Source organism: Cucumis sativus, chromosome 1, assembly GCF_000004075.3.
Source record: "Cucumis sativus cultivar 9930 chromosome 1, Cucumber_9930_V3, whole genome shotgun sequence".
NCBI lineage: Eukaryota > Viridiplantae > Streptophyta > Magnoliopsida > Cucurbitales > Cucurbitaceae > Cucumis > Cucumis sativus.
This window is the reverse complement of record NC_026655.2, coordinates 29,749,741-29,776,907: the sequence shown is the minus strand read 5'-3', so window position 1 is coordinate 29,776,907 and position 27,167 is coordinate 29,749,741. Positions and strand designations below refer to the sequence as shown.

Here is a 27,167-nt window from a genome sequence, read left to right as displayed (position 1 = left end):
ACCATACGCATTAACTAATCGTAATATGCTTTAGGAAACACTAGGATGAACGGATTAATTTTGACTATCTAATTATCTCATTTAATATTAACTCAACACCAATACCAAGCAAGTTAATTTAACTATTTGCTTGCTAAGTTTTATTACCTTAATCAGGGATAAATCAAAGCATTGAAGTACAAATTTCAATTAAAATTTGTCAATCTAAACATGAAATTACACTTCATTCAATAGAATCAAATTCAAAACTCATAAACAAAGAAGTTCAAACAATGTACAATGTAGACCAAGTCCCACAATTCAACTAAAAAGGGGAAAATTATCAAACCGGCCATGCTACAAAACTAACCTCTAACCACTAAGCATCATCCAAATGAGTGAATAAATGATGAATGGAAGTTCCAATGGAAGAGAGGGGATGACTACAAAGAATTACTCATAGAGAGAAAAGATGCATACATCCCTACCTACATACATAGGTGTCATAGCATATTTTTGGTGTTATCACACCACCTCCAATTTTATACTTGATTGTGTTCGAGCCACCTAGAAACACATCACCATTCATTCATACAAGAATTTGCTTGCTCAGTTGAAAGGTTCGTTACTCAAGTCTCAAAAGTCTTTTAAGAATAAACTTGGAATCAACCATGAAATCAGAACTTAATCAATCAATGAAGCAACTTAAGACTAAATCTATTCATGCGTGAATGAACTCATTAAGCTCACGCAACACACCACAGTTGTATAAGGCTCTCAGTCTATTTTCCACCTACTCTACCTCAAGCATCAAAGCAATGATATATCAACTGAAGGTATGTGAGGCGAAATTCTAAGGACTCTAAACTTGCATTCTTTTACCGTATGGGCACCAGCTTCTACATACCATAAGATTTGTTCCCATTCTTTTCTCGTAGGTGTCCTAACTAATCACAACAAGGATAGCTCTTTTTACCTCGAGCCCTGCAAACACATTGCAAGTTTATTTTCTTTTCTTTTCATCGTTCTTTTGATATTCTTGTTAACACAATAGTTATTTCTCGGCAACTAACTCCTTTCTCATCCGCCTTGTTTCTTTTTTACAGGCAAATAAGTAACTTTTTATTACTCATTGTTACATTACTATTTGTCATGCTAGACAATTTAATCAGTTGGGTCTTTTGAGATGACTGCAGAAATACAAGTCAAATAGCACAACTCTAAAAATGCAAGACCTAATTTCGTTAGACAAAAGACATACGACGCATGCATGAGATAAGAATTTTGTTTATAAAAAAATGGGCTAAAGATCTTGATTGAGTTCTTCAAACATAATCTCCTACAAATTCATTTACGAAGAAAGTGTGTCATCAACACTATAATATAGGGTAATTGTAATGAATGACCATTTGAGGAATAATAATTAAGAATATAGCAACATTTAAAAAAATTTGCAAGTATAGTAAAACTATCTGCAAGTATAGTAAAACTATCGCTGATAAACTTGTATAAATGATAGACTCGTATGATCTATCAGTGATAGATCAACTTTTACAACATAGTCTATCAGTGATAGACTCTATCATTGATAGAATTTGACAAATTTTACTATTTTTGCAATTTTTTAAAAATGCTACTATATATTTAATTATTTTAAATTTAATTGCTAAATTTACAACTATCCCTATAATATACAAAACTATTAAACTAAAATAACCTGGATGGATTAAAAATTATCCAAATCTAAAAAAACAACTATTCTCAACTTGCTAAGGCTACGAGACTAATTCAGAGAAAGATAGAATTGAATCCGTGTGGTTTTAACTAGACTTTAGTCTCTACAATTTGATAAAATATACACAAATAGACCTTGTAAAAATAATTATTTATGAAAAGTTTATTAAACCATAAGAAGTTTATCAAACCATAAGAGGTAGTATTTATGAGATTTTATTATACCAATGTGACTAAATTGTAATTTTTCAATACTAAAAGGATTAAATTTTAACTTTTTACTGATCATATGAACAGAATTTTTTACCAGGAAATTTGTATAGAGTTTGTATGCCATTTAAAAGAGCAGCCTTCAAAATAGTTTTATATCTCAACTCCAAATGCGTATAAATTACACTTGCTGCGTTGTTTTTTACTTTTCTTTTTTACTGACCAGAGTTCTCATAATATTGAACAAGGAAAATACACCTGTAAAAGCACTATAGGAAGAAATATCAGATACCAAAAAACTACAGCACTGGGATTTATTTATGTAGCATAGGATAGGCCTCCTTTAGAGATTTGAGAACTTCTTTGGAAGCAACCTTCTCTCCTGTCTCCCTATCCAAAGAGATTTCCGTATGTTTGAATATCCTCCCATTAACTTCAACCTCAACTGTAACGTATGATCTTCCATTCACACGAGAAGTAACAGTTTTCTTCAATTTGTAATTCTCTTTTTGGCATAACTCATTTAGCTCCCGTCTTGGGTGTTTCTTCAAAGTTTCAGGCGACACTAACGGTTCTAACAGTGGTCTTATACTTCTAAAAACTATTTCTTTATCGTATCCAGAATCGACGTATATTGCTCCAGCTAAAGATTCAATAACATCTCCAAGAACCTGTATGAAAATTCAAAATCCATCTCAAATAAAATTCTCAGTCTGAAGTTAGTAGAAGGGATTCGTGTAGGGAGGAAGAGGCATGAATGAAATATTAGAAACAGGAGAGAGAGAGAGAGAGAGAGAGAGAGAGAGAGAGAGAGACTGAATCCGTAAAAACAGACACCACGGTAATAAATTCTACTTTAAAATCCATTCACTTTATGGAGTTATTTTGGTAAATTCTTCCGAAATTACAGAGCCATCTTTATCTCCCTTGTTAGATTCAAGGTGGAGATTTGAGTAGTGGAATCTATCCACCTGCTTTACAAACATCTTGGGCTTTCTTGTTGAATCTTTTTGTTTCTTGTCATTGTGGTAGTTAAAGTCTTCTACATTGGGGGTTAAATCTTTTTGTTTTTTGCCTATTGTCACTTAGTTAAAGTCTTTTACATTTGGGGTTAAATCTGTGTTTGTTGTCATTATTGTGCATTTGAAATCTGTGTTTCTTGTCATTATTGGGAAACTGGGCAGTTCTTTAAGAAGAGGTGTAAGTTTACTTACTGGTTTCGGAGGTCTAGTTATTCTGTGGGTTAAGCTTACTTCTATAAAATGGAATCTGCTGCAATTATGGGAGGTCTTTTGATCATTTTCATAAAAAAACAGCACTGATTTACATCAAATAGTTTCTCACTTTCGTATCTCCCATATGCTTCGATTAATAAATTGTTCCTCATTACGAAAAAACTGAAGGAAAAGCCATAAAATATGAACCTTATATGACAATGAGAACTAACCTTGGGAAAAGAAATCTCAGATTCCCATCCGTAGGTTGCTTCTGAAGACAACGTCTCAAAATTTTGAACGGCTGAACTAATATGTTTATGGAGGTCATGAGAACAATGTAGTATGCTTTTGTGCAACTGAGCCTTTAATGCAGTTCGTGAATAGCAATCATTGCTCACAGATGCAGACCTCATGTCAGTCAACAATTCGGGTGTCATTCCCGGGTATTTGTTATATAAATGCACAGTAATTGCATAATCCAATACTGAGTCTCCAAGAAATTCCAGTCGCTGCATGCAAACGATTTCATTATTTACAATTAGTAGATATTTGATAACTTTAATGTATGTACATTTGCATGCGTGTATTAAGGTTACCTGATAACATCTTGGAATCTCAGGAAGCATGTATGAACCATGAGTCATTGCTTCTAACAACAATGAGCGATCGTTGAATGTGTATTTTAGCAGGGACTCTAAATGTCCAACATTAATGAGCTTATGCACATCAACTCTAAAAGGTCTCTCATAGGGTACAAAATCAAAATTAACTTCTATACCAATCCGATTTAGAAACTGCATCGCTGCCTTTTCTCCACCAGTGCTAAGATAGGCACCAATTAGAGCCTCAACAACGTCAGCTATCCTCTTACTCTTTATCTTTCTTTTTCTCTGAACATAAACTTTTCTCCCACTGAAAAGGACTTCCTCTCTTAATTGGTAAACTTCATGTGTATCACCAGGAATATCCCAGTTTTGAGGATCAAAAGCCTCATCTCGAATAAAACCCTAAACATGGACGGATGATTAGAGAACTTGAATAAATTTACACTTCACTTGCAAAAGTTACATAATTTGGAGGAGAAAACCTTTAAGGACTGTACGAAAATAATGTAACATCTGAAAATCACTCAGAATAGAAATTAACACAAAACCGTAAGGGATTTTTGAAATTAACAGAAATGAAGACAGTGAAAATGGGTGGTCAAGATAGGAACAGAACTAAGAAAATTATAATTTTAAGGTAATAATTACGCAGAGAAGGTGTGAATATGTAAGACACAAGGAAAAGGTGAACAAAAGACGTGACAACTCAAAAGTATAAGGCGTGACAACTCAAAAGCCTTTACAGCAATTAATTTCTGTGCCCATCTGAATGCTTGGCATTGTTAACACAAGCCACATAATACATTTCATACTGTCAGACTCACAAAATAAGTAAAACAGTTTACTGTGGTTCATGAAGAAATTACCGAAATTTTGTGTTCACATCCACGCCTACGGAGAGCAGCATTAGAAACTATCCTATCTTTCTTCAAAGTAAGAAGGCCCTCATGATCATTTTGAAAAGTTCTAAAAAGATGTTGACCGGTCGCATATTTAAGAAACGAATCACCAAGGGTCTCAAGGGATTCTAGATTAAATTTCTCTTGGCATTTTTTTGTTGTTATTGCTTCCAACACCTGAGATAAAGAAACATTGTCGACAGAAATAAGTATATTATATATGTATATATATCAGTGAGAGAGAATGAAAAGATATACAGCATATACTATACGCAATACAAAAAGTCTAAAATAAAATAAAAATGCAGCCAAGAAAATACCAGAAATAAGGCCTCAACTATTAAGAACATGTTTAGAAATTATTTGAAATGACAATTTTAGTAAAAATGATTTGAAATGACAATTTTAGTAAAAATGATTTGTTTAGAATAGATTCATTAAAAGTGATTTTCATATATATAATCATTTTAACATTTGGTTCTGAACTTCTAAAGTGATTTTAAATGAGTTAAACTTAATATAGAAGCAATTTTGGTAAATTCTAAATCACTCCAAAATACAGTCTAAAGGCATTTAGGGGAGTAAGCTTAATTTTGAAATAGTTAAAATCAAATTTATCATATTCAGAATCAATCTAAAACATACTTTAAATGATTTTAAATCAATTTTACTTGAATGAAAATTGCATATAAAAGTGTGTTGATAATAGCCCACTGCATGCAAATGATTTAAATGATTGAATCAATTTTAAGCATTTCAAAATCACTCCCCAACATGCCCAAGAATAAGGACCGGATAATGAGTAACTACAAACCTATATAGTTATTAAATCACCGATTCACCCAAAAGCTTAAGCTGGTGGTTGAAGGCAAATTTAATTATATATCACCAACACTCCCCCTCACTTGTGGGCTTGAAATATCTGAAAGGCCCAACAAGTGGAATCAATTTTAATTGGGGAGGAAACGACAATGCAGGGGCTTGAACACAGGACCTCCCAGGACCACCTGCTCTGATACCATATTAAATCACCGATTCACCCAAAAGCTTAAGCTGGTGGTTGAAGGCAAATTTAATTATATATCACCAACAATAGTAACCGACCAGTCCAACCCCAAACCCGGTAGTAAATAGAAAACAAGTGAGCCATCAGACATTGAAAACGAAGCATGAGCTTGAAGTTTGGTGACATCAAATGTCACAGGGATAGTATCAACACCGCTATTATAAATTGTCGATCCTACTAGTAAAAATTGGGTATTCTAATTTATGAGTGCATGAATTCATCTTTTGAACAAGAAAAATATGAACAATTTTTATTTTATTTTATCCCTAATGGGAAAGGAAAATGTGAATGACACCCCATCCCCATCTACGTTTCACCAACCAAAACTGACGAGAAATTAACTTTGTTGTAAATAAAAATATATATATAATTAGTAGTACTTTATTAAATAATAAATTACCTTTGTGGTTGGAATATCATTTTGCATGCAATGATCCGAATTCAACTTTTTCAAGTTGCTGGCTATTAGCATCGATTCAAGTCGATGCATAATAAAAGGAAGAAATGAATATGAATAAAGTGTGTTGACAGATATGGGGGACATTATTATAGAACAAAGTTCAGGTGGCAGTTCAACTAATGAGTTTCTTGATTCTGCAAAAGGAAGACAATCATTAGTGTTCAAGTAGAAGTCATGTAAGAATAAAGATTCAATATAAGAGATGGAAACGCCCCAAGTTCTATTATATAGCACTATTCATAAAGCATGGAAGAAGAAATTTCAGAAAGCTTTCAGGAAGCATATGTGGATCAATTTCCTTTCTTTTTTAATCTATTAAGAAATTGTCGGGTTGTTCAACAAAAGCATATACCTGGAAACGGGAGAAAAGTACATATATGAAATCAGAAATGCAACTAGAAAATGAACAAGTCAAGGAATCGGAAACTTGAAGACTGCCTCTAACAAAATATGGTCCAATTCACAATTGAATACTCTTAAATAACTATCACCTTTTTACTTTCACCTCTAAAACATCAACAATTACAAAAATTTGATAAGGTCCATGAACTTGGGGGATAATTTTCACAATGCTTCCTAGCCAAAGAACGTTGACGATAAGGTTTCAACTTCAAGGAGACTTCATCCCCTACTTGAAAATTCAGCTCTCTCCTATGCAAATCCAACTGTTTCTTCATTCTATTTTGTGCTAGCACCAAGTTCCTTGAAAGCTAATTGTCAAATCCCTATCTTTGAGAAGTTGTTCCGCACTATTATTAGTAGATTTTGTCACCATAAGAAATCAGTGCAAATGGCAGTCTTCCATACACAACTTGATAAGAAGTGGTCTTGACATGGAAGCATGGAAAGTTGTATTGTACCATGCCCACGGAATGCATTTGTTCCATTTAGATGGTTGCTCGTTGCAAAATCACCTTAGGAACGTCTCGAAGCATTGATTGACCCTCTCTATTTGACTTGATAAGGAGTGGTCTTGGCATGGAAGTGTGGAAAGTTGTATTATCACGCCCCCACAAAAAACGCATCCTTCCCTTACGATTCCGGGCGCGAACGCGACTTGGGCAGCTCCACCAGCACTAACGAAGCGCCAGACCGCCCGAAACTTAAACTTAAACTTTATTTGATGAGAACATGCTATGCAGTAAAAACTCAACAATTCAAACTTAAATATAACTTAACAACTTTTATTAATTTCATGCAACTTTATAAAAATACAGAACCCTTTTAAAGAATTAAACTAAGCTTCAAAACTTCAAAGCCTAGCTTAGCTCCTAACGCCTGGCAGCTCGCCTCCCCTTAACGGTGTCAACACCTCACTTGCCTGGGGAAAGGAAACTTAAAACATAAGTCTAATGCTTGGCAAGTGAAATTTTTTTAGAAAAACCATTTTGGAAATACTGCATGAAACAAAACTTTCCTATTTTCAGAAACATCATAACGCCGCGTTTACGCAATTAAATAACCCAAATCACATTAGCCTCTACTTATTCCTCTCGCTTGGGCACTAAACTTCCTCAACGCATCAACTACTGTGATGACTCATTTCACCATTAGTTTCTCTGCGGACCCTCGTTCAATTCCAGTTGCTCTAGCGATAGACTAGAACACGAACCTCTCAACGCATTCGTCCATCCTTCTACCATACCAAGTAGACTACTCAACGCAAGGAAACCTCTACTCCTATGTGCAAATAATAGCTAGCTCATGATAAGAATAAAACTAATGGTTTACTCGCACACAAGCATTTCATACTAGAATCATAAAATGAAATACTTAGCTTGAAAACATACTTTCAAAGAGTCATGTTTTTCTTATAAGTCATAGACAAGTTTATAACATACGTTGTACTGTACAAACATGACATGACTTTTACAGAAAAAACTTTTAAAGTCTTTATTCTTTCTTTTTGGAAGGTCACTCACAAAGCCTAACACTATCTTCCTTTCTCATCCCTTCTTATCGCCTAACTTCAAAGTCTCCTCTTCTCACCTGGCCTTTCTTTGACAGAGCTTAAGCATAACGCTTCTTTGAAACTTTTCCTTTAAGCGTACATAGCTTATTTAAGTCAAAACTCACCTTAGCTTGCTAGCTCCTTCTTTGAAACTTACATGTGTTGGTTTAATATTTCCTCTAATCACACTTAACTTTATCTCAACACGTAACATACTAACTAATCCAAATTAATGAATCCTCTCAGATCTCCCACCTTCCTTTCCTCGCTTGGCTCTTCTCCTTGCCTAGCTAAAAAATTCATTTTTTTCCCTCGCGTTGCATAGCCAATGTGCATAGCTACTTCCTCGCGAGCGCGCAGCCTTCCTTCAAAATACCTAATAACTAAGTACTTACAACCTCCTTCACAACCCCTTTATTCCAGAACGCGCATTTCACATGTACTGTACCATAGTTCTGCCCATGGAATGCATTTGTTACATTTAGATGGTTGCTCGTTGCAAAAACACCTTAGGAACAACTCTGAGTATTGATTGACTCTCTCATTTGCCTGTCGTCGATTTGGGGATGGAATGCAGTACTCCTTTTTAACAGTCCCCATATCGGATAAAAGTTCCTTCCAAAAATGATTGAGGAAAATATTATCACAACCTGTAATAATAGATTTCAAAATCTCTTGCTTGCTTACCACCCTTTCAATGAAAACCTCAGCAACTTTTTTTTTTTTGCAGTGAACGGATGTTTGAGGAAGCAAACTTGCATAAGCAGTCCACCACAACCATTATGTAATCTTACCCTCCTGCATTTGGCAATCCCTCAATGAAATCAATTGTCCAGTCTTCAAGAATTAACTCAGGAAGGGGTAAAGGTTGGAGAAGACCTACAGGAGAAAACAATTCAGCCTTGTTTCGTTGCATGTTTCACATTACTCAAACATAATTCTTCATATCTTTTTTCATTCTGAACTAGTACAACTCCTCATTCATTCTCTTATAAGTTTCGAGAAACCTGGAGTGTCTCCCTAGCATATGAAATGTATGTAAAAGGGATGGTATGAGTGACGAATTACGGGATAGTATTAACCTGCCTTTGTAGAGCAATCGGTTGTTAACTCATTGAAAATTGGGTTTTCCCTCTAGATCCCCTTTTAATACTCCCACGATCTTTTGTAGTTTTTCATCTTCCTTAGCTTCTTTCAACACCACTTCCACATCTACCAATCCCAGTGTCGTCATTATTGACAATTCAACTTGATGATTAACTTTAATAGCATGTCAGATATCTTATTCTGTAAACCCGAGTAATAGAGTATCACAAAATCACAACACAATAGTTTAGCAAGCCATTTTTGAATTGCCAAATTAACTTCCATCCACTTATTTCTTTCCATAGCTGCTACTCATAAATAGCATTTGCATCAACTAGACATTAAGAATGCTTTTTTGCATGGTGATCTTCAAGAGGAAGTTTATATGGAGCAACCAACTCAGTTTGTTGCTCAGGGGAGAGTGATAAAGTATGTCGCCTTCGAAAATCTTTGTATGGTTTGAAACAGAATCCTCGTGCATGGTTTGGTAAGTTTAGTCAAGCTCTTGTATGCTTTGGTATGCAAAAGAGTACATCTGATCATTCGGTTTTCTATCGCTGATCTAATAATGGTATAGTTCTACTAGTTGTATATGTTGATGATATTGTTATTACTAGAAATGATGCATCAGGTATTTTGTCTCTCAAAACTTTCCTTCAGGGTCAACTTTATACGAAAGATTTCGGCCAATTGAAATATTTTTTGAGCATTGAAGTGATGAGAAGCAAGAAAGGTATTTATTTCTCTCAACGAAAATATGTACTTGATTTGTTGTCTGAGACAGGAAAATTAGGAGCCAAACCAAGTGGCACTTCGATGATGTTAAATCAGCAACTTGTTACAGGAGAATTATGTAAAGATCCTGAGAGATATAGGAGATTAGTTGGGAAGTTGAACTACTTAACAGTGATTGACCAGACATTGCTTATTCTGTAAGTGTTGTAGGTATGTTCATGTCTTCCCCTACAGTGGATCATAGGGCTTGTGTTATCTGAAAGCTACTCCTAGACATGGGATCTTATACAAAGACCATGGACATACGAGAGATGAATGTTTTTCGAATGCTAATTGGACGGGATCTCATGAGGATAAGAGATCAACTTCTAGATATTGTGTCTTTGTAGGTGGAAACTTAGTATCATGGAAGAATAAGAAACAAAAAGTTGTTTCTCGTTCGAGTGTTGAGTCAGAATATAGAGCTATGGCACAATCTGTGTGTTTGTATGGATTGACCAACTATTATCTGAGATAGACTTCAGTATTACAGTGCCAGCTAAATTATGGTATGATAATCAAGTTGCACTTCACATTGCATCTAATCCAATATTTTATGAACGAACTAAACATATTGAGGTGGATTGTCACTTCATTCCTGAGAAAATCCAAGATGGGTTGGTGTCCACGAGCTATGTGATATGTGAAGACTGAAGAACAATTGGGAGATATTCTGACTAAAGCTTTAAATGGAGCAAGGATAAGCTATCTATGCAACAAGTTGGGCATGATCGACATATTTGCTCCAACTTGAGGGAGAGTGTTATGATATATAGTTATAACATATGTCCTTTATTGTAATTGTACATAGTGTCTACGGTTTATTTTGTTCTCTATATAAATATGTAACTTTTCTCTGACTCAATATGAATAAGAAATATACTTCTCTAAATTCTGAATTACAATTTTCTCCTCTCCAATAGCCTTCCTAGTTGTATTCTTTGGTGAATTTCCCTTCTTGCCCATTCTTTTGTAAGTATGAAGGATCAGAGGCCTAACACAATGCTTCAATGAGGAGAAAAGATGGTAGGCTGAATTGTCAAGCCAATTCCTGGGGGAATCATGTGAGAGCAGAAAGGCTGAGGTGAAAGAGAGCTAATTAGTCAGGGTTTGTGAGGACAAACCTAACAGAATGAGATAATTTGCAAAGAAATGAGCAGCTGGGAGGGACGAAGTAGAAGCTGCAATCATCAACAAAGGAATGGCAGTGGCTTTGTTCCAGCAGATCTATAGTCCAAAGAAGGTCCTAAGCATACCAAATCAAGTAACTTCATTTGTCTCAATTTAGCAAGGGTCAAGAAGACGGTCTCAAGCTAATCATCCCAAACGCTTGTAACTCCATTATTTGGGGTTGTTGAAGTGAGGGGTTTTCTCTGCCCAAGATCAGAGCAGAGATGAAAGATGCTTAAAACTGATTGTGCCGGGAGAAATCATGGATACTGCTTGGAGGTGGACGATTAAAAAATCTTGCTCACGTGAGGAAACTAAAGTGTGGTTAGGGTTTATAGCATGGCATTAATGCGAAGAAAAGCAATTTGAAATTTTTTTTGTTTGATACTCATTTGCTAGTTCCGATTAAACAGATGAAAACATCATAAAGCGTAGAGGTTTTTCAAGTGGAAGAAACTAAAATCACCTCCCTGCTCCTTGTGTTTCCTAAATCTCTTGATGTAGTTATGCACTGGAAAGATCTTTTTCCCACGAAGTAATGGCTGTTTCTCAAAACGCAAGTCAATGCCGTGACTGCAAAGTAAAAAAATTGAAAATTAATCACTGGAGTGAAACATTAAAAATAACACTTTTTAAGTTAAATTAAGAGCGTAGATAACTTTGATAGGTGTGTCTTCATATGCACTAAATTTTTAGAGGTTCTAGTTATATCCTTTAATTTTAAATTATAATAATATGTAGTCATTATTGTTAATACTAATAGTATTAACTAAATGGTGTGATCACATCTCAATTAAAAGATATTAGCAAATTTAGTACAACACGATAAACAAATGACAAAAAGAAGTGAGATGAAAAATATAGGGAAATAACAAGTTTAGTCCAAACTTTGAGGATTGTGTTTATTCAGTTCCTATACATTCACATTTAAAAGTGCCTAATAGATCCCTAAACTTTCAATTGTGGTTATAAAGAAAATCGACAAAAATTGTTCAGATTAAATCGGTAATTTAACAAAAAATAATATATCTCAGTAATTTAACTAAAAAAATATATCAAAATTCAGAGACTAAATTAGTAATTCTAAAAATCACAGACCAAAGGGATAGAAACTTCAGAGCTCAACGGAACCAGTAATTTAACCAAAAATATAAAGTAGTACAGTCTACAAAAAGAATCTGACTCGTTGCTTCAACGAAGAAAAATTACACATGTAATTTCATTTATCATGTGTAATTTCATATATCAAATTATCTATTTCTTCAATTTTTTGTCACATCATATGTCAAATCGACTGATATTTTTCTAATAAATACACATCATTATTTAGTAAAGAGTAAGAACTAAAAAAGCATACAATTCAAAGTATAAGAATATAATTAGAACTTTAAAGCTTAGGACATAAATAGACAATCATCAAAGTTCAAGCACTAAATTAATGATTTAACCAACTTTTTAAGAGAACATCAAGGAAACAAGAGTAGAGCACTTACCGCACTTTGTAATACTCCTTGTAAGCCATCATTTCATTTTTTCTAATCTTGAGTAATGAGTTTCCATTCAGTTCACTCAAAACACTCGTTATGCAATATACATGACCATTGTGAGGAGTATACACCACAGAATTCTGGAGTCTGCATATGCAAACAAGTCCGCTTTTGGTCGGTACGTCATAAGAAACGTCCTTGGATGAGGAAATACCACGATGTACACAATATTCTTGGGATGAAACCAATACAGACAGAACAATCTCCCAGCTAATCAGTTCACCACCAGTTGAAGGGAGCAGAAGATAATCAACTCTAGGACCATCTCCCAAACAAATCTCGTTATTTTCACTCAACTTGTTGGTCCAAGTATGGTTCAACAAAACTTTGAAAATTGTACGTTGGAACTGTCTAGATAAAAGAACCTGAAAGAAAAAGTTAACTATGAAGTCTATAATTAAGTTGTTTCATTAATTAATCTATAATCTACTAATGTTTAAATGAATCAAAACCTTGAAAAATAACGGAAACTACCTGCTCTGGGCTAAGTTTAATAATGCCTACATACTTGAAATTCACATCAAAGCTTCCTCTGTCAACGTCCAAGTCATGACACATGCTTTGGACTTCAAATTCAAGCTCAGTTCTCATGGCTAGCACAATATTGTGTGCTGATATATCATAATGGAAGTTCTGCTTTAATTCAATCAGGTAGCAATGATACACTACACTGGAATTATGGGGACAACAATGCACAAATTCTGGCGGAACATAAATTGGTTGTTCATCATCAAGTGGTTTATTCCCTGAACAATTTAGGTAAAATTAGAGTTTTCCTTAGTGAATTATAATGGGCACCATGTGTCTGCAACATGAAATAGCATGATATAATCAAAACAGTTAAAATTGAAAATTGATAAGCATGATACCGATCTCTTGTGCCACGGATTCCTCAGCAACGATTTGGGGGACAAGATTATCAGTTAAAGCACCACACTTATGAAGTTGTTTGCATGCTTCTAAACAAGCGCGTTGCTTGGAATATTTAGCATCATCTTTACTGGAAAAGGTCTGCAAAGGAGAGCTCTTTGGAAGATGCAAGGTGCATGTTTCCTTATCCCATCTTGGCGTAGGCTTAAAATAACTACACAACAAAAATAAATAAATAAAGGGAGGACAAGAAAAGAGACGATATAGAAACATGTTGTTAAATACCTAGATTAGTATAGGGTTAGGGGTACAAGGGTAATTGGATAAAATAGGAAGTTACTAGTGGTTAATGCCTAAAGGTGGTTACTAGTAGTTATTGTGTATGTGTGGTTACCAGGGTGGTTACAACTTGTTATAAATAGAGGGAGGGTAAGTGAGAGGAGGGGGGATCAGTTATTCTGGTGTGTAGGCTGTGCATCCTTGAGAGGAGGAGTACAGAGTGGATTTTTCTATCTTTCTTACTGTATTTGGTGTGTGTAATTTCCAGATTGATAAACTATCAATCTTACTTTCAATCTGTAACTTCATAAACTAAAAATCTTACTTTCAATCTGTAACTTCTTTTACCAAATTGAATAAAGAACAACTATACTAGTGTTCCATCACATGTCATCATTAATTATAATTTAACAAACAAGAATGCTGTGCATTGTTCTCAAACAGTAAACTACAATATCAAATGACTAACCAATCAGATGGCAAGCGAGAGCAATAGAAGTATATCAAGCCAACACTGGAACTTAGAGTCACAACTGCACCAGTGCTTTCAACATAATAGGATTCCTCATCATAATCACTTCTAAAAGGTACACAGGGAAGCGAAGCATGGCATAAAGATTCATTTCTCATAATTTCACCACTAGCAAGATATCTTTGAAGTCGAGAGAGAGTGGTAGAATCCCCACTGCATACAAGTAAACCAATGAATATAGAAGAAAAATAGATAATTCAATAGCATGTAAAATTGGTGCATACAAAAACAAGATAAAGACATAACCTAAAGTACGTCAACTAAAAGAAATATAAAAGCAATTACCCCTCATAGAAAAGGTAGAAAGAAAAGCACATGGTAAAACAGGTGTAGGAAAGGATTCAATTACCTCTTTACCATCAAGATGTAATCTGAATTTTTCATCCTTGCACGACCTCTTGATTGTATGAAGCTACATACTGTGGATGACGGGTCAAATCTTATAACTAAATTGCAACTTTGGACATCCAAACCCTCTTCAAGAATTGAGGTTGCAACAATGATGTTGACCTAAGAAAATGTAATTACATGTCAAGTTAGGCATTATGCAAACACTAGTACAGTCGTATGTACTGTTGTAACTCCTTTTCTTTTGTTGACAGTAAAAAAAAATTGCCATTGACAGATGAACAGGAAGAAAGAAGTTTAAGGATCCAAATCTCTTAAAGGAGATAAAATAAAACAAAACAACCAAAGAAGCACAAGAAGATGCCAAAATAAGCATAGTTCAACTAATATAAAACTTGTACTACTAACCTCCATGTTACAGGTTCAATCACCCCCTCCCCTCCCCCCCACGCCCCACCCCAACACTGTCATGAAAAGCAAAACAAAACAAAGCGGTAGAAGATAACTGAGCAAATAAACAACCAACCCGAGAGAGGAACAAAAAATACACCATTTAGCCCCTAGATCATTTCTTCATTTTTAAGCCAATTAAGGCTTCTAGAAGTGTGAGATGTTAAATCACAAGTTTAGCCGCTAGACTTCAAGGTTTGTGCATTGGTCCCTAAAATTTCAAAAGTGTCTTTGTCTAATAAATCCCTAAGCTTTCAGTTTTGTTTCTAATTTTATTTTCCTTTTAGAATCAGTGACTTTCATTGAGAAAAAATGGAAAAAAAATACAAAAGCATACAAGAAAACAAGCCACCAAAACACCTTTATGAAGGAAAGGATTCCATGGAGGTAAAGACACATAAAAGCATACCTTGCCACAACGAAACTCTTCCACAATTTCATTTTGTTTCTTCTTTGACTGGGTTTGCAAACCAGAGGTCGATCCAGCTATATATTTGGTCTTCCAGCAAGTGTATTTTGGGAGCAATAAGCTCAGTAGAGTTTGAAGAGCCACAGCAGAAACAATTCTTTCGACAAATACTATACATCTAATATCCTCAATAGACCTACCAGATAATGCCGCCTCAATCAGTCAAGAAATCAATAATCAAATATTTCAATATGAACATAAAAATGAATACACCAAGAAAAAACCGATAGACAGTGGCTTGAACAAAATCAGGTGTACTATTTTGTGGGATATTTAGGGGAAGAGGAATAACAGGGTATTTAGAGGCGTGAAGCTGGGCCATGACGATGTGTGGTCCTTGGTGAGGTTTCATGTTTCTCTTTGGACTTCGATTTCAAAGACTTTGTAAGTATCCTATGAGTAGTACCTTACTTAGTTGAAAACCCTTTCTTTAAAAGGGCTTTGTGGGTTTCTTTTTTATTTCTTAGTAGTTGTTTCAATAAAATTATATTTAAAAAGAAAAGTTTGTTCAAAGCATTCAAAACATGATTGCGAACATTGACGAGGATAGTGATAGGAACCAGGTTTGGATCTAATTTCAGATTATTATCGATAGAATTGATGGGAATATTCCTTGCTACAATATCAAGAATGAGAACAAACAATTGAGGAAATCTCAATTCTCAAACTAGGGCTTCAACTGTTTACCTATCTCTCAAAGAAGAATAGTGAACAACCAACTTTTCCAGAATGAAAACTAACTCTCCCTCTCATCCGTAAAATACTATTTATACAAGCCTAACTAATTCTTATTTATTACTCCCGTGCCACTAACTCCTTAGCACGTGCTAGTCTTCTTCCCCCTTCTACTATATTGATGAATGATAGGAGGTCTATCAAATAGATCACTAGGGATGGAGCAAAAGAAGTTGCCTTCTCTTGGTTCATCATAGATTAAGAATTGTATGGAATTGAAGTATTATCTCTACTTTGTTGGTCTTTATCAAAATTAAAATGATACAGACCCATATATACGATTGTTGATTGTTTGTTTTCTTTCTTTTCTTTTTTCAATATGAATACATATATATATTAAAAATGTCGTCCCCTCTGTAAAACTTTACTGGCTCTGCCTGTGAAGCAGGGCCATTTTTGTTTGTAGCATTTAAACAGATATAAAACTTTCACATATAAGATTTATTCATGCCTCCAATAACCAGCAAAGTTCCCGATGCTATAGAGAAAACTGGAATGGGAACGGACACCACATTTTTTTTAAAGAAAACAAGCTTCTTTATTAAGGAAATAAAATGAGACAATACAAAATAAATAAAAGAAAGGATCATCAAGGGCACTCAAACATCTCAACTCGCTTGACACCTCTTAACACTCTCATCATTTCCTAAAAAGACAAGGGACCAAAACTATCTAGCAAAAGGAAAGAAAAACACCGATGCAGAAAACATAATAAAAACAGTAACTCCATCGAAGACAATAGCCTCAATTGAAAGCCTTTTATATTTCCCCAAATTTAATCTTGTGCTTGTACTGTAGGAACAAACGACAATTGAATTCATAAATTGATAAGAAAGAACTTTTCAACACAAGAGACAACTGTGGTGAGGGAAGCAACTATGCACATAACAGATACCTGTATTCAAGCAGGGATGCAATGAGACAGACAACTTTTGGAGTCATAAGACCTGCAGCCATATCAGCCTCAAGATTGTCACCAATAGACCCATAGGAACATCCTGCAAGTACACATTTTTATAATATTTTTTTGAGACGTGAGAATAGGAAATAAGCTAACATATACCAATTCATCATACACTGAAACACAAAGTACCTGATTTTACAGGGTTAGCAAGTAGCTTCAAGGCATCGGAACAGAAACTTTTCACTATTGCCTCACCAAAAATATCCAGTGTTTCCCATGGAGAAAAATCATCTTCCATCCATGATAAAGACTCAGCAGCCTACTCAGCAATTCAAGTCAAGTGATGCCAGAAATGCTACGGATCAAACCAAAACAATAGAAACACGTACCTTCCAGGTTAACCAAAGACCCAGTTCATCTAAACAATACATCAAAGCCAAAAAAGCTTTTGATATCCGTTTCCTAGTTGGTTCTACATTTGAAGGATTGAGATCTGAATTCTCCAGGGATTGTTCATGCTGCAAATCAGATTACACGGCCATAAGCACCAAAATATATATATATATATATATATATATATTTTGTATAAAAGATGAAGCAATTTAGAGTTTAGACATAATATTTTTATAGTAGAAAAATGTTTTGTAGACTAGGAATCATGTTGGCATGTTCCAAAGACAGTCTTTACTATTTAGTAGTATTTTTCTGTTATCAAGTATATTCTTGGTTATTTTCTAAGCAACCCTACACAAAATACGAGAGAGTTTGCAACATTGATAAAATGAATACAGTTAACAATATCTTTCTTTTTTTTATATCCATGAATGTCGGACCAACTTACATGCACCTCGACTAATCTCACGGGACAACTCATTTGATCCTACAACATTTGGGTGTCAAGGTAACTCATAGGAAACTAATTTCTAGGCAGGTGACCACCATGGATGTTCAACCCATGACCTCTAAGTTAGTTATTGAGATTGTGTCTCCCTTTTTACAATTAACAGTATTCAATAAAAAAGTTTTTAAAAAAATAAAAACTATTCTCAAAGTTTCTTATAAAAAAAGGAATACATTAGTTAATAAAAAAATTCAAACATTCTAATAGCTTCAAAATTATCTCCGACCACACTACAGCTATTAGGCTTCATTTTCAAATAAAGCAATAAGCAAAGCTAAGTTTCTCATTGATTATTTTGAACAAAAGGAGCTACAATGGATGAAAGCAAAAAATGGAGTGTAGAATGAAAAACGGAAGAGGAGAAATGAGATCTTTTTTAATTAGAAATGGAATACTATCTTACAATTTATGTTAAACTAAATTTTAAAAACACAAATAATAAAAAATATATTTTTTCAAACAATTTTCTGAAATAGAAGCTAAGAATAACTAGTAATCATTCTAAAAAATGGTTTCTCGCAAGGAGCTTCAAAAATAATACTTAAATAACACTACGGCAGAATTTTAATAAGTTCATGCCTTGATAAGTTTGCAGATGAAATATTAATTCAATTACACTTTCTATTTAGTAGTTCCCAAAAGACAGCATGATACAGACAACTTCAAGTGAAAATTAGAGATTTTTTCTATCCATTATAGAGCAATTGTTATCGAATCACATACAGCAATTATAATACCAGCTCGGTTAATCAACTTTAATCGTACAAATAAAATTATGCACATGAAATATACACCTTTGATTTCAAAACCTTCAATGCATTTGCTAATTGCTCATATAATGCATATGGAATGTCCTTGCGAATATAGAATTTGAACTTTGGAGTTGAAATGGGCACAAAATTAGCCAGCTCAGATTCACTAGAAACAGTATACACCTTCAAAATAAAGAGATGATCTTACTGCTCAATAAGAAAATAATTAAAGAAAAAGAAGAGGGGAGGAAGTTAACAATTCACAAAAACTTAGAAAAACCAACTCCTTGGGAAGCGGTACAATGCATGCTAAAGTGACAAATAAGGAAAGAAATCCCCCAAACTATAACAAAAATGAAATAAACTTCTTACAAAATTACTACAAAATAATCAACATATGGAAATTTACAACAATTTGCAAATATTCAAGTAATTTCTAACATACCTATTTTTACGTAACTATTATTCTTTTTTGGTTCTTTTTTTTATAGAAAAAAACAACTTTCATTGAGAAAAGATGAAAGAATACAAGGACATACAAAAAGTAAACAAGCCCACCAAAAAAATCACTTCTAAAGGAAGGGAATCCAACCAAGTTCAATATTACCTAGAGAATAATTACAAAAAAGCTTCAATGCCGAAGCCCAAAGCAAAACATGAAACCTTACTAAATATCAAACCTCACAGGGTCCCTATCCCTAACTCTGAATACTATATTGTTCTTCTACCCCCAAATATCCCACAAAATAGTACACTCTATCAAACCATAAAACCAGCCTTTCTCTCTGAAAGAGGAGGAAGAATCCTCGATTGTCACACAAATATAATGTTGGCCAACTATTCAAACATCCAACTCCTGCAAACAAAAAAAAAAAAAAAAAAAAAAAACTCCACATAACCCTCAAATACTGCCAATCCCAAAGGAGATGATCTAAATCTTCCTCCGCCTTTCGATAGAGAATGCAGCAAAAATGCCCCATTAATGAGGTCATCTTCCTAGCAAGTCTATTTAAAGTATTCTACCAGCCAAGCAAAACTTGCCAAGTAAAGAACCTAACTTTTCTTAGAATTTGAATCCTCCAAACCACATCAGAAACTGACTCCCTAACAAGCCCAACAACCTAAAAGAAACTTGCAAGAAAAGCCTTCATTGGGATTAGGAGTCCAAGCAAGAATATTCATCTCGTCCCTAAAAGTGCATTCATCCAATAACGAAGGAAGAGAAGCAACTTTTGTTTCCAAACCAACTAACAAAGAAAATGATACAGAGTTTCCAAACCTAACAAAGAACTCAAAGACCGTGCAATTTTTTAAAGAGGAGAAATGATAAAGATGGGGAAAAGCAGAGCATAGGGATCTATCCACCACCCACTGATCTTCCTAGAATTATGTGACCTTGCCATCCTCCACAACACAATACAATGAACCAAATGAGAAAAAGTGAGAAGCTCACGAGAAATATTTTTCCTAAGCATTTAGATAATGTGCCTTTAACCCCTTTAGCCATCCAATCTAAAGGTTACCATGGTTACTTGCAATAATCCTATGACACAAGGATTTAAGCTCATGGGCAAAACGTCAAGGCCACTAATCCAACATAACATTGTGACAACACCTTAAATTACCAATCTCCAAACCTCCTTGATTAACAGGGAGCCTAACAACCTCTCAACTAACGAGATGAGAACCCTTTCCCATAAAAAATCTCTCATAAACTTCAATGAAACCAATTAGAGCAGCTTTTCTAAGCTACCTCAACTTAGAAGCGATCTCTACTCCCATTCCCACCCTTTCATTCCTACTTTTTGACATTAAATGAAATGTCCAATGCCTTAAACCAGAATGGATTTTAGAAGAATGACAAATAACTCCCATAAAAACATGATTTAAAAGTTCAATTGTTCTTTATTTTCTAAATCCGTAGGTGTCTCGGTCAACCTGTTAGGTGTCTTGGTCAACTTGCGGGCACCTCAACTAATCTCACAAGATAAATCTCATCTAGCCCTACAATGTTTAGGCAATATGGAAATTCATAGGATTTTAAGTTGTTTTTTTAACCAAACTCCTATTAACAAACCCTAGCAGACGCTTGGAGATAATTAGTTGACACTAATATGCCAAAGCTTGAGGCACAATAGTCCTCTGGAAGCTGCACAAGAGATTCCCCTAAAAAAGAACGCAAGCCTATGTGAGGACACATAATATGTAAGAATAATAGTGTATTAAATGTTTGAGTATAAAGATTAATCTCTAAAGGTTCACGCCTTTTAATAAGAGTATGATATGTTATTAAACTGCACATTCATTTTGAAGTATGTCTTTCACATGATCACATCACTAGATCCCCATGTAATCTAGAAAGTATTTTTCTATTCATTTAGAATCTGAGTAAAGTTACACATATAGAGAGGGAACAAATACACTCTAGACTATATGTACAATTAAGATAAAGGACGTATATTATAAATATATATATCATAACACTCCCCCTCAAGCTGGAGCAAATATGTCGATCATGCCCAGCTTGTTGCACAGATAGCTTATCATTGCTTCATTTAAAGCTTTAGTCAGAATATCTCCCAATTGTCTCCAGTTTTCACATATCTTGTGGACACCAACCCATCTTTGCGACAGGTGTCGTTGCCAGCGAGCTTTGCAAAAGGGAGGGGCGGCGGCGACGGCTGGGAAGGTTGGATTTGGAACATAAAGGTTTGACGACGGAAAGGAGATGGATCTGGGTTTATGGAACAGAAGTGGGTTAGTCAGAATGATCAACGGACTGGGAGGCATGGCTGGACAATGACTATACAATAGAAAAACCTTAATGGAGATGGCTCTGCCTCCGTCAACGAATGACCAATGGAGGCAGACGAACGGGATGTGGCAGCTAGAATATAATGAGACAAAAAAACCTGGAGCTTTGATACCATGTTGTTTTCTTGAATAATTCTCTATTTCATTTAGATTCTAAGTTACATATATAGAGAGAGAACAAATAAACCCAAGACTATATGTACAATTATGATAAAGGACATATATTGTAAATATATATATATCATAACACCCCAAATGAGCAATCACTAAATTACCAAAAATGTCTATTGAACTAATGCAACACTTTAGTACTAACCTTTGAATTCAACAAGGACTCAAGTTCTTGTATATATTGCCAATAATTCAATTCCGAATTGCCACCTAATAATGCCCCAGCACCCCCAATAAAAACCAGGAAAAGGAAAAGCAAATCAAGAGGCCACTTTTATTTGTCACAACCTCAGTACCCTAAAGAAAAAAAGGAAATAGTAACAGATATAGTTTATAAGTAAAAACAAAAGTAATGAGCTTGAAATACCCTTTGACTTTATAGGAGAAGCAGTCATTCCAAATATTCTAGGAAGATCAGATTTACCAAGAGATAACTGTTGGTGATAGAACTCCTGAAAAGTGCATACATAAATACATCCATACATAAATAGATATTACATACATTTGTGTGTGTGTGTGCGCGCTTGTATATGTGTGTGTGTGTGCGCACTTTTATATGTGTGTGTGTGTGGAGAGAGAGAGAGAACTATGTAAGCTATCTTAAATCTAACTAATATTTTAAAAAACTTTTAAGCCTTCCACCTTGGGACCTCACAAGGAGAGACTCAAATTATTTGACATTCTTTGAATTATTTGAAGTTAATTTGACTACTTATAAGGCTTCGACCTCTCTTTTGACTCATAAGAGGCTTATTTGTCTTATAGTTGAGGCTTGCAACTCCATGAGATCGTTAAGGTTTGGGGTATTATTTATGTCTCAGCTAGTTCTCAAAAAATATGAAAGTTTTTCCATGTAATGCCAATAAACAATGAGTTGGAGAAAGTCAAACCGTTACTAATTTTAAAAGACTTGTTAGAATCATTACATGAGAATGTGGTAATTGATGGATGTCCATTTTTTTGTATTTCGGGTAATCACTACATATAATAGTATCTGCGTTTTTATGAATTTTATTAATGCATTTTCAAAAAGTTGAGGCTCACACCCCATCGGAACCGTCCTACCTCAAAATTCCTCAAAGCTTACTCTTTCCTTGCTTCTTCAGAAAAAAAAAAGGTTTCATGATATCCTTGAGTCCTGCAAAATGTTGAGTTTAACCGACAATGGAATTTGGATTGTTCAATTAATAGGTAGGAAAAGGGATTTTCGTTGCATTTGTTGGGACATACAACTGTGAGAGACACAAGTGTGCCAATATCTTTTATGTTTGGCCTAAAGTTGAATTATTTCAATATTATTGATCTAAAGAATGAACTATTGAAACATATTTTATCTGTTTCTTATTCTAGAGGATATATTTTCCTAAATTTCTTTCAATAAGAAGAGATTCTTTATCATTCTATATCCATGTATTTATATATTCAATAAATTAGCATTCTCGTCAGTTCTGGTCAAGGGTGTAAGAATAACCCGAATAACCTGACAATCCAGACTACCAGTTGGGTTAGTTTAAAATGTTGGTTGGGTTGGATTCAAAATTTTGGTTTTTTTCGAATTGGGTTGGGTTTCGGGTTGGGGGTTAAAAAATGGGGTTCAATCCAACCCAACCCGAATTAATGATATATATATATATATATATTATTATTGATTGAAGAAAATCGGGTAAAATAAAAGGTTGGTTGATACTTAAGGACGGCAACCCAACAATGCAACCCATATTTTAAGGGTTGGGAATACTATTTGGGTTATTCAGCTTGTCAACCCAGCCAACCCGAAAATATGGGTTGAGTTGGGAATGTCCCCCAGCCCGTTTACACCCCTAGTTCGGACGCATATTATAATTCTTTTACATTCTATAATCATTTAAACAAACATACAAATCTATAACATTGGCATGTTGCCTTTCTAGTGCCCTAAGAAGCACAAAAAATTTAGCTTAGCTAATGTATTTATGACCGACACATATGGGACATTTGGGCACTCCAACACTTGTCGCCACGATGAATGTGTTAGGCACTTGTGATACAAAGTCAATATAGGTCCCAACATTTGTAAAACATACATCAAAAACTTGACCTTTAAATAAATTTTGAGTCATCTTAGCATACACATTCACAAACTTACTAAATTTGAATTTCCTTATTGTATAAAACTATTGATACACTTTTTAAAATGTACATTTCGATAGACACGTCCTTGCCATGTCCATGTTTTAGATTTTTTTTTTTTAAATGATGTATCGAGGCCGGTTGGCATGCCCATGTTGTATATGTGTCTCATTCTCATATACATGCTTCTTAGCAGGTGGCTAAAAGATTAAATTCACGACAAATATACATAAAAAGGGGAAGAAGTTTGTGGTTGAAGATAGGAAAGAAAAAGTACAATAAGAAAATATTTTCAATAATAAAAAAACTTATATCATCTTAGATGGTATGATAAAAAGTACCGTCATAATACAAGCATAGGGGTGTTTTCCTCTAGCATGATGGCATTCATCCAATATTAAGACCTTTATCATGCTTAGACGAAAGAAGCTATGCCTCAAGCCATTTAGCAAAATTGCAGGAGTCATCACAAGCACCTAATATGTCAAAAATATATCAGAAAGAAATGGTAGCAGTAGCATGAAAAGAGTAGACAAGGAATTAGATGGCATGTTATATAAATGGAAGATGACATTAACATGAAGAAGCCAATAGTATTGTATTAGTCATTTCAGTAAAAGGAAAAAATAATTAAGAGAATGGAGTATATGTCAACAAGACAACAACTAATGAATGAACAGTCAATACTAAAAATAAATGCAAAGATACACGTTACCTCATGTTTTTCTATTTCTCGCTTCCAAATTGCACCATCCCAAAAGTCTACCCCCATATCTCCGTAATACAAACCAACGCTCAAGTCAGTATGCATCTTCAAAGCTTCAGCTTGCTAAAATTACAAAACATAATGGACAAAACTGTGAGTGGTGGAAAAATGAGCCTCCAAACTAAAACAATAATCATAATGTTTGCTTAGTGTTCCTTATAATCCTTCCGGAATCTCTACCTTTTTGTTGAAAAAATAATTAATCATGTTCAAAATTAGTATCTCTAATTAACAACAAGAATCACTGAATCATTACCAACATCTAATTCGCAATTAAAAGATATTTTCTTCATTCTTTCAATAAACTCGAGAAACCTACTGAATCAAATAGTAAGAATATGAGTTAAATTTCACCAGGCCAAATTGTCCTACATCCATAGATAAGTATTATAAAATTAAGTTATGTTAGAAATAGAATCTAAACATAGAAAAAACAGCATCTGTGAAGAAGAGAGAACAAAATACTCTAGACTGCTTTTTATTGAATTACAGTTGGACATCAGAAACCTGAACTGCTAGAGCTTCCGTTGGAATGGATTCCATTTCATTTGATGTTTTCTAAAGATGTAACTACATCACTCTGGCTCCACAAAACCCTAACAGATCAATCCATTTGGTTGGAGAGAAAGAACAGGATTTTGTGTGATAAGTGCACTATAGGTCATTGTCATTTTTTGATCTTCAACAATATACATCCACTTGTTGGACTGTTCTTAATAAGCTCTCATGTAACTACTCCATATATTATGCAAACCAAAATTCGGATGATTTCTTTAGTTTCCAAGTTGACCACGCCATCTGTGATCTCTTTGATTATTAATGGAAGTTATTGTTTAGCTTCCCTTGTAAAACATAGAGAGGGAGAGAATCTGTTCATACTTGAGTAACCAAAACGACTTGTGGAACTAAGAAAACAGCAACGAAGGGTGAAGGTTTGCGTAGTTGATGAGCAAAGCTGCGCAAAAGCATGATGGCAATCAAAGTTTTCCCAGAGCCAGTTTCTAAAAACACTACGGTGTTCTGTTTAAGTGCTTTTTCCAATCCTTCCAACTGGTAACTGCAACAATCATCCATCATAAGATACAAGGAACAATGCTAACTTCAACAATCCAACGAACAAAAAAACAAAAAAAAAAACATTCAAAAGCTTCCAATACTAAAGGGAAAGTTAAGCATAATGCAGCAAAAAAGAAAACATTGCACACAACACAACCTTCTGGCAAATGACAAAGGATCAGCCACTAGCTGTTCATTCTCGGTTTCCATATTCGACGCCATCCCGTGTTCTTAACTGCAGAAATGTAAACACATTGTTTATCACAAAAAAGAACCAATGCAGGTACCCAAACCAAAAACGCATAATGCCGATGAAAACTGAAAACCCCACTAACCCAGAAACAGATTTAAACTGAAAACGAAGAACCAAGGAGCATCAAACAGAAACAGAAGGGAAAAATCAGAGAGAACAAGAAGCAAATAAATTCACATGGGCATTCGAGTACAGTTGAGGGAATGAAATTATTGAGAAGATCATCAGAAAATCAAAAAGTTAAACAAACAACCAATGAGAAAAAGGACCTTACAGTGGAAGAATTGAAGGGACCTTCGAGGAAACAATCAAGGAAAGCAAAAAGGCATGGTCGGTTCGTCTTCTCCCGAATTGCAACAGGTCCCAATGGTTGAGGCCAAAAGTGAAGTCCTCAACAGATATTACTCACTACCTAATACACTACTTATGGGCTATTCATACGTTAACAATAGAGTTTATGTTTGGAGTATAGATTATTGGAATAGTTGCAAATTTAGTCATTAGATTTAAAATAATTAAATATATGACAATATTTTAAAAAACTTATACTATCAAGTTTCTATCAGCGATACAAGTCTATCGGTCATAATTTTGCTATATTTGCAAAAAAAAATTAAATGTTGGTATATCGTTAATTATTATTTCTCAAATTGTCATCCATTATAATTACCCTATATTATTTTAGTTTAAATTTTTGTTTGTCAGGTTTGAAAACAAAATAGTAAACACTAAAGAAAAGAATTTTAAAAAAAACAATGAATGTCAAATAGTAAATTGGAGTTTGAAATAGTGTTTACCAAATCTAATTGCGAATATTTAAATAGTTTTTATTGTAGCTAGTTATTATAGTTTTGCATAATCTTCAACTTAAACAACCAACCCTAAAGTATAGAGTTATGAAGTTAGTTACAATTTCACTCTTTCACTTTTAATTTTAATAATATGGGAATTTAGAGCAAGGTGTTTGTTATTATGGATGGGTTATAATAGTTTGTGTTTAGATGTACAATAAATTTTTGTTTGAATTACAATAGTATATATTTAAGATGTAATTCATTTT

At 34.3% G+C, this 27,167-nt stretch overlaps 1 protein-coding gene across 4 annotated transcripts; it reads right to left on the bottom strand.

The window, feature by feature from the left end:
• Positions 1-2,012: 2,012 nt before the first annotated feature.
• On the bottom strand, positions 2,013-26,526 carry LOC101208698 (endoribonuclease Dicer homolog 2). Of its 4 annotated transcripts, none has more exons than XM_011661912.2 (23): positions 26,382-26,526; positions 26,012-26,089; positions 25,678-25,855; positions 24,748-24,861; positions 24,374-24,508; positions 22,291-22,375; positions 22,069-22,133; positions 18,981-19,121; positions 17,675-17,803; positions 17,475-17,604; positions 17,277-17,379; positions 15,587-15,782; positions 14,729-14,889; positions 14,317-14,532; positions 13,568-13,782; positions 13,173-13,444; positions 12,645-13,063; positions 11,618-11,724; positions 6,111-6,304; positions 4,612-4,821; positions 3,737-4,147; positions 3,371-3,649; positions 2,013-2,594 (listed from the first exon to the last, which is right to left on the bottom strand). In XM_011661912.2, exons 2-23 carry the CDS (start codon positions 26,074-26,076, stop codon positions 2,238-2,240), a joined length of 4,182 nt encoding a protein of 1,393 aa, XP_011660214.1. In that variant the 5' UTR covers positions 26,077-26,089; positions 26,382-26,526; the 3' UTR covers positions 2,013-2,237. The 4 variants fall into 4 exon arrangements, with proteins under 4 accessions (XP_011660214.1, XP_011660215.1, XP_004139098.1 ...); XM_011661913.2 differs by having other exon boundaries at positions 26,377-26,519; XM_004139050.3 differs by lacking the exon at positions 26,382-26,526 and adding an exon at positions 26,190-26,370.
• Between the last annotated feature and the right edge of the window lie 641 nt (positions 26,527-27,167).

Excerpts from the sequence above, each read along its gene's own strand:
- LOC101208698 (XM_011661912.2), bottom strand. The coding sequence starts at position 26,076 with ATGGCGTCGAATATGGAAACCGAGAATGAACAGCTAGTGGCTGATCCT. Across the intron at positions 17,605-17,674 it reads GTCTTTGGTTAACCTGGAAG|GCTGCTGAGTCTTTATCATG; the intron begins GTACGTGTTTCT and ends ATTGCTGAGTAG. Across the intron at positions 13,445-13,567 it reads ATCCGTGGCACAAGAGATCG|GGAATAAACCACTTGATGAT; the intron begins GTATCATGCTTA and ends TAAATTGTTCAG.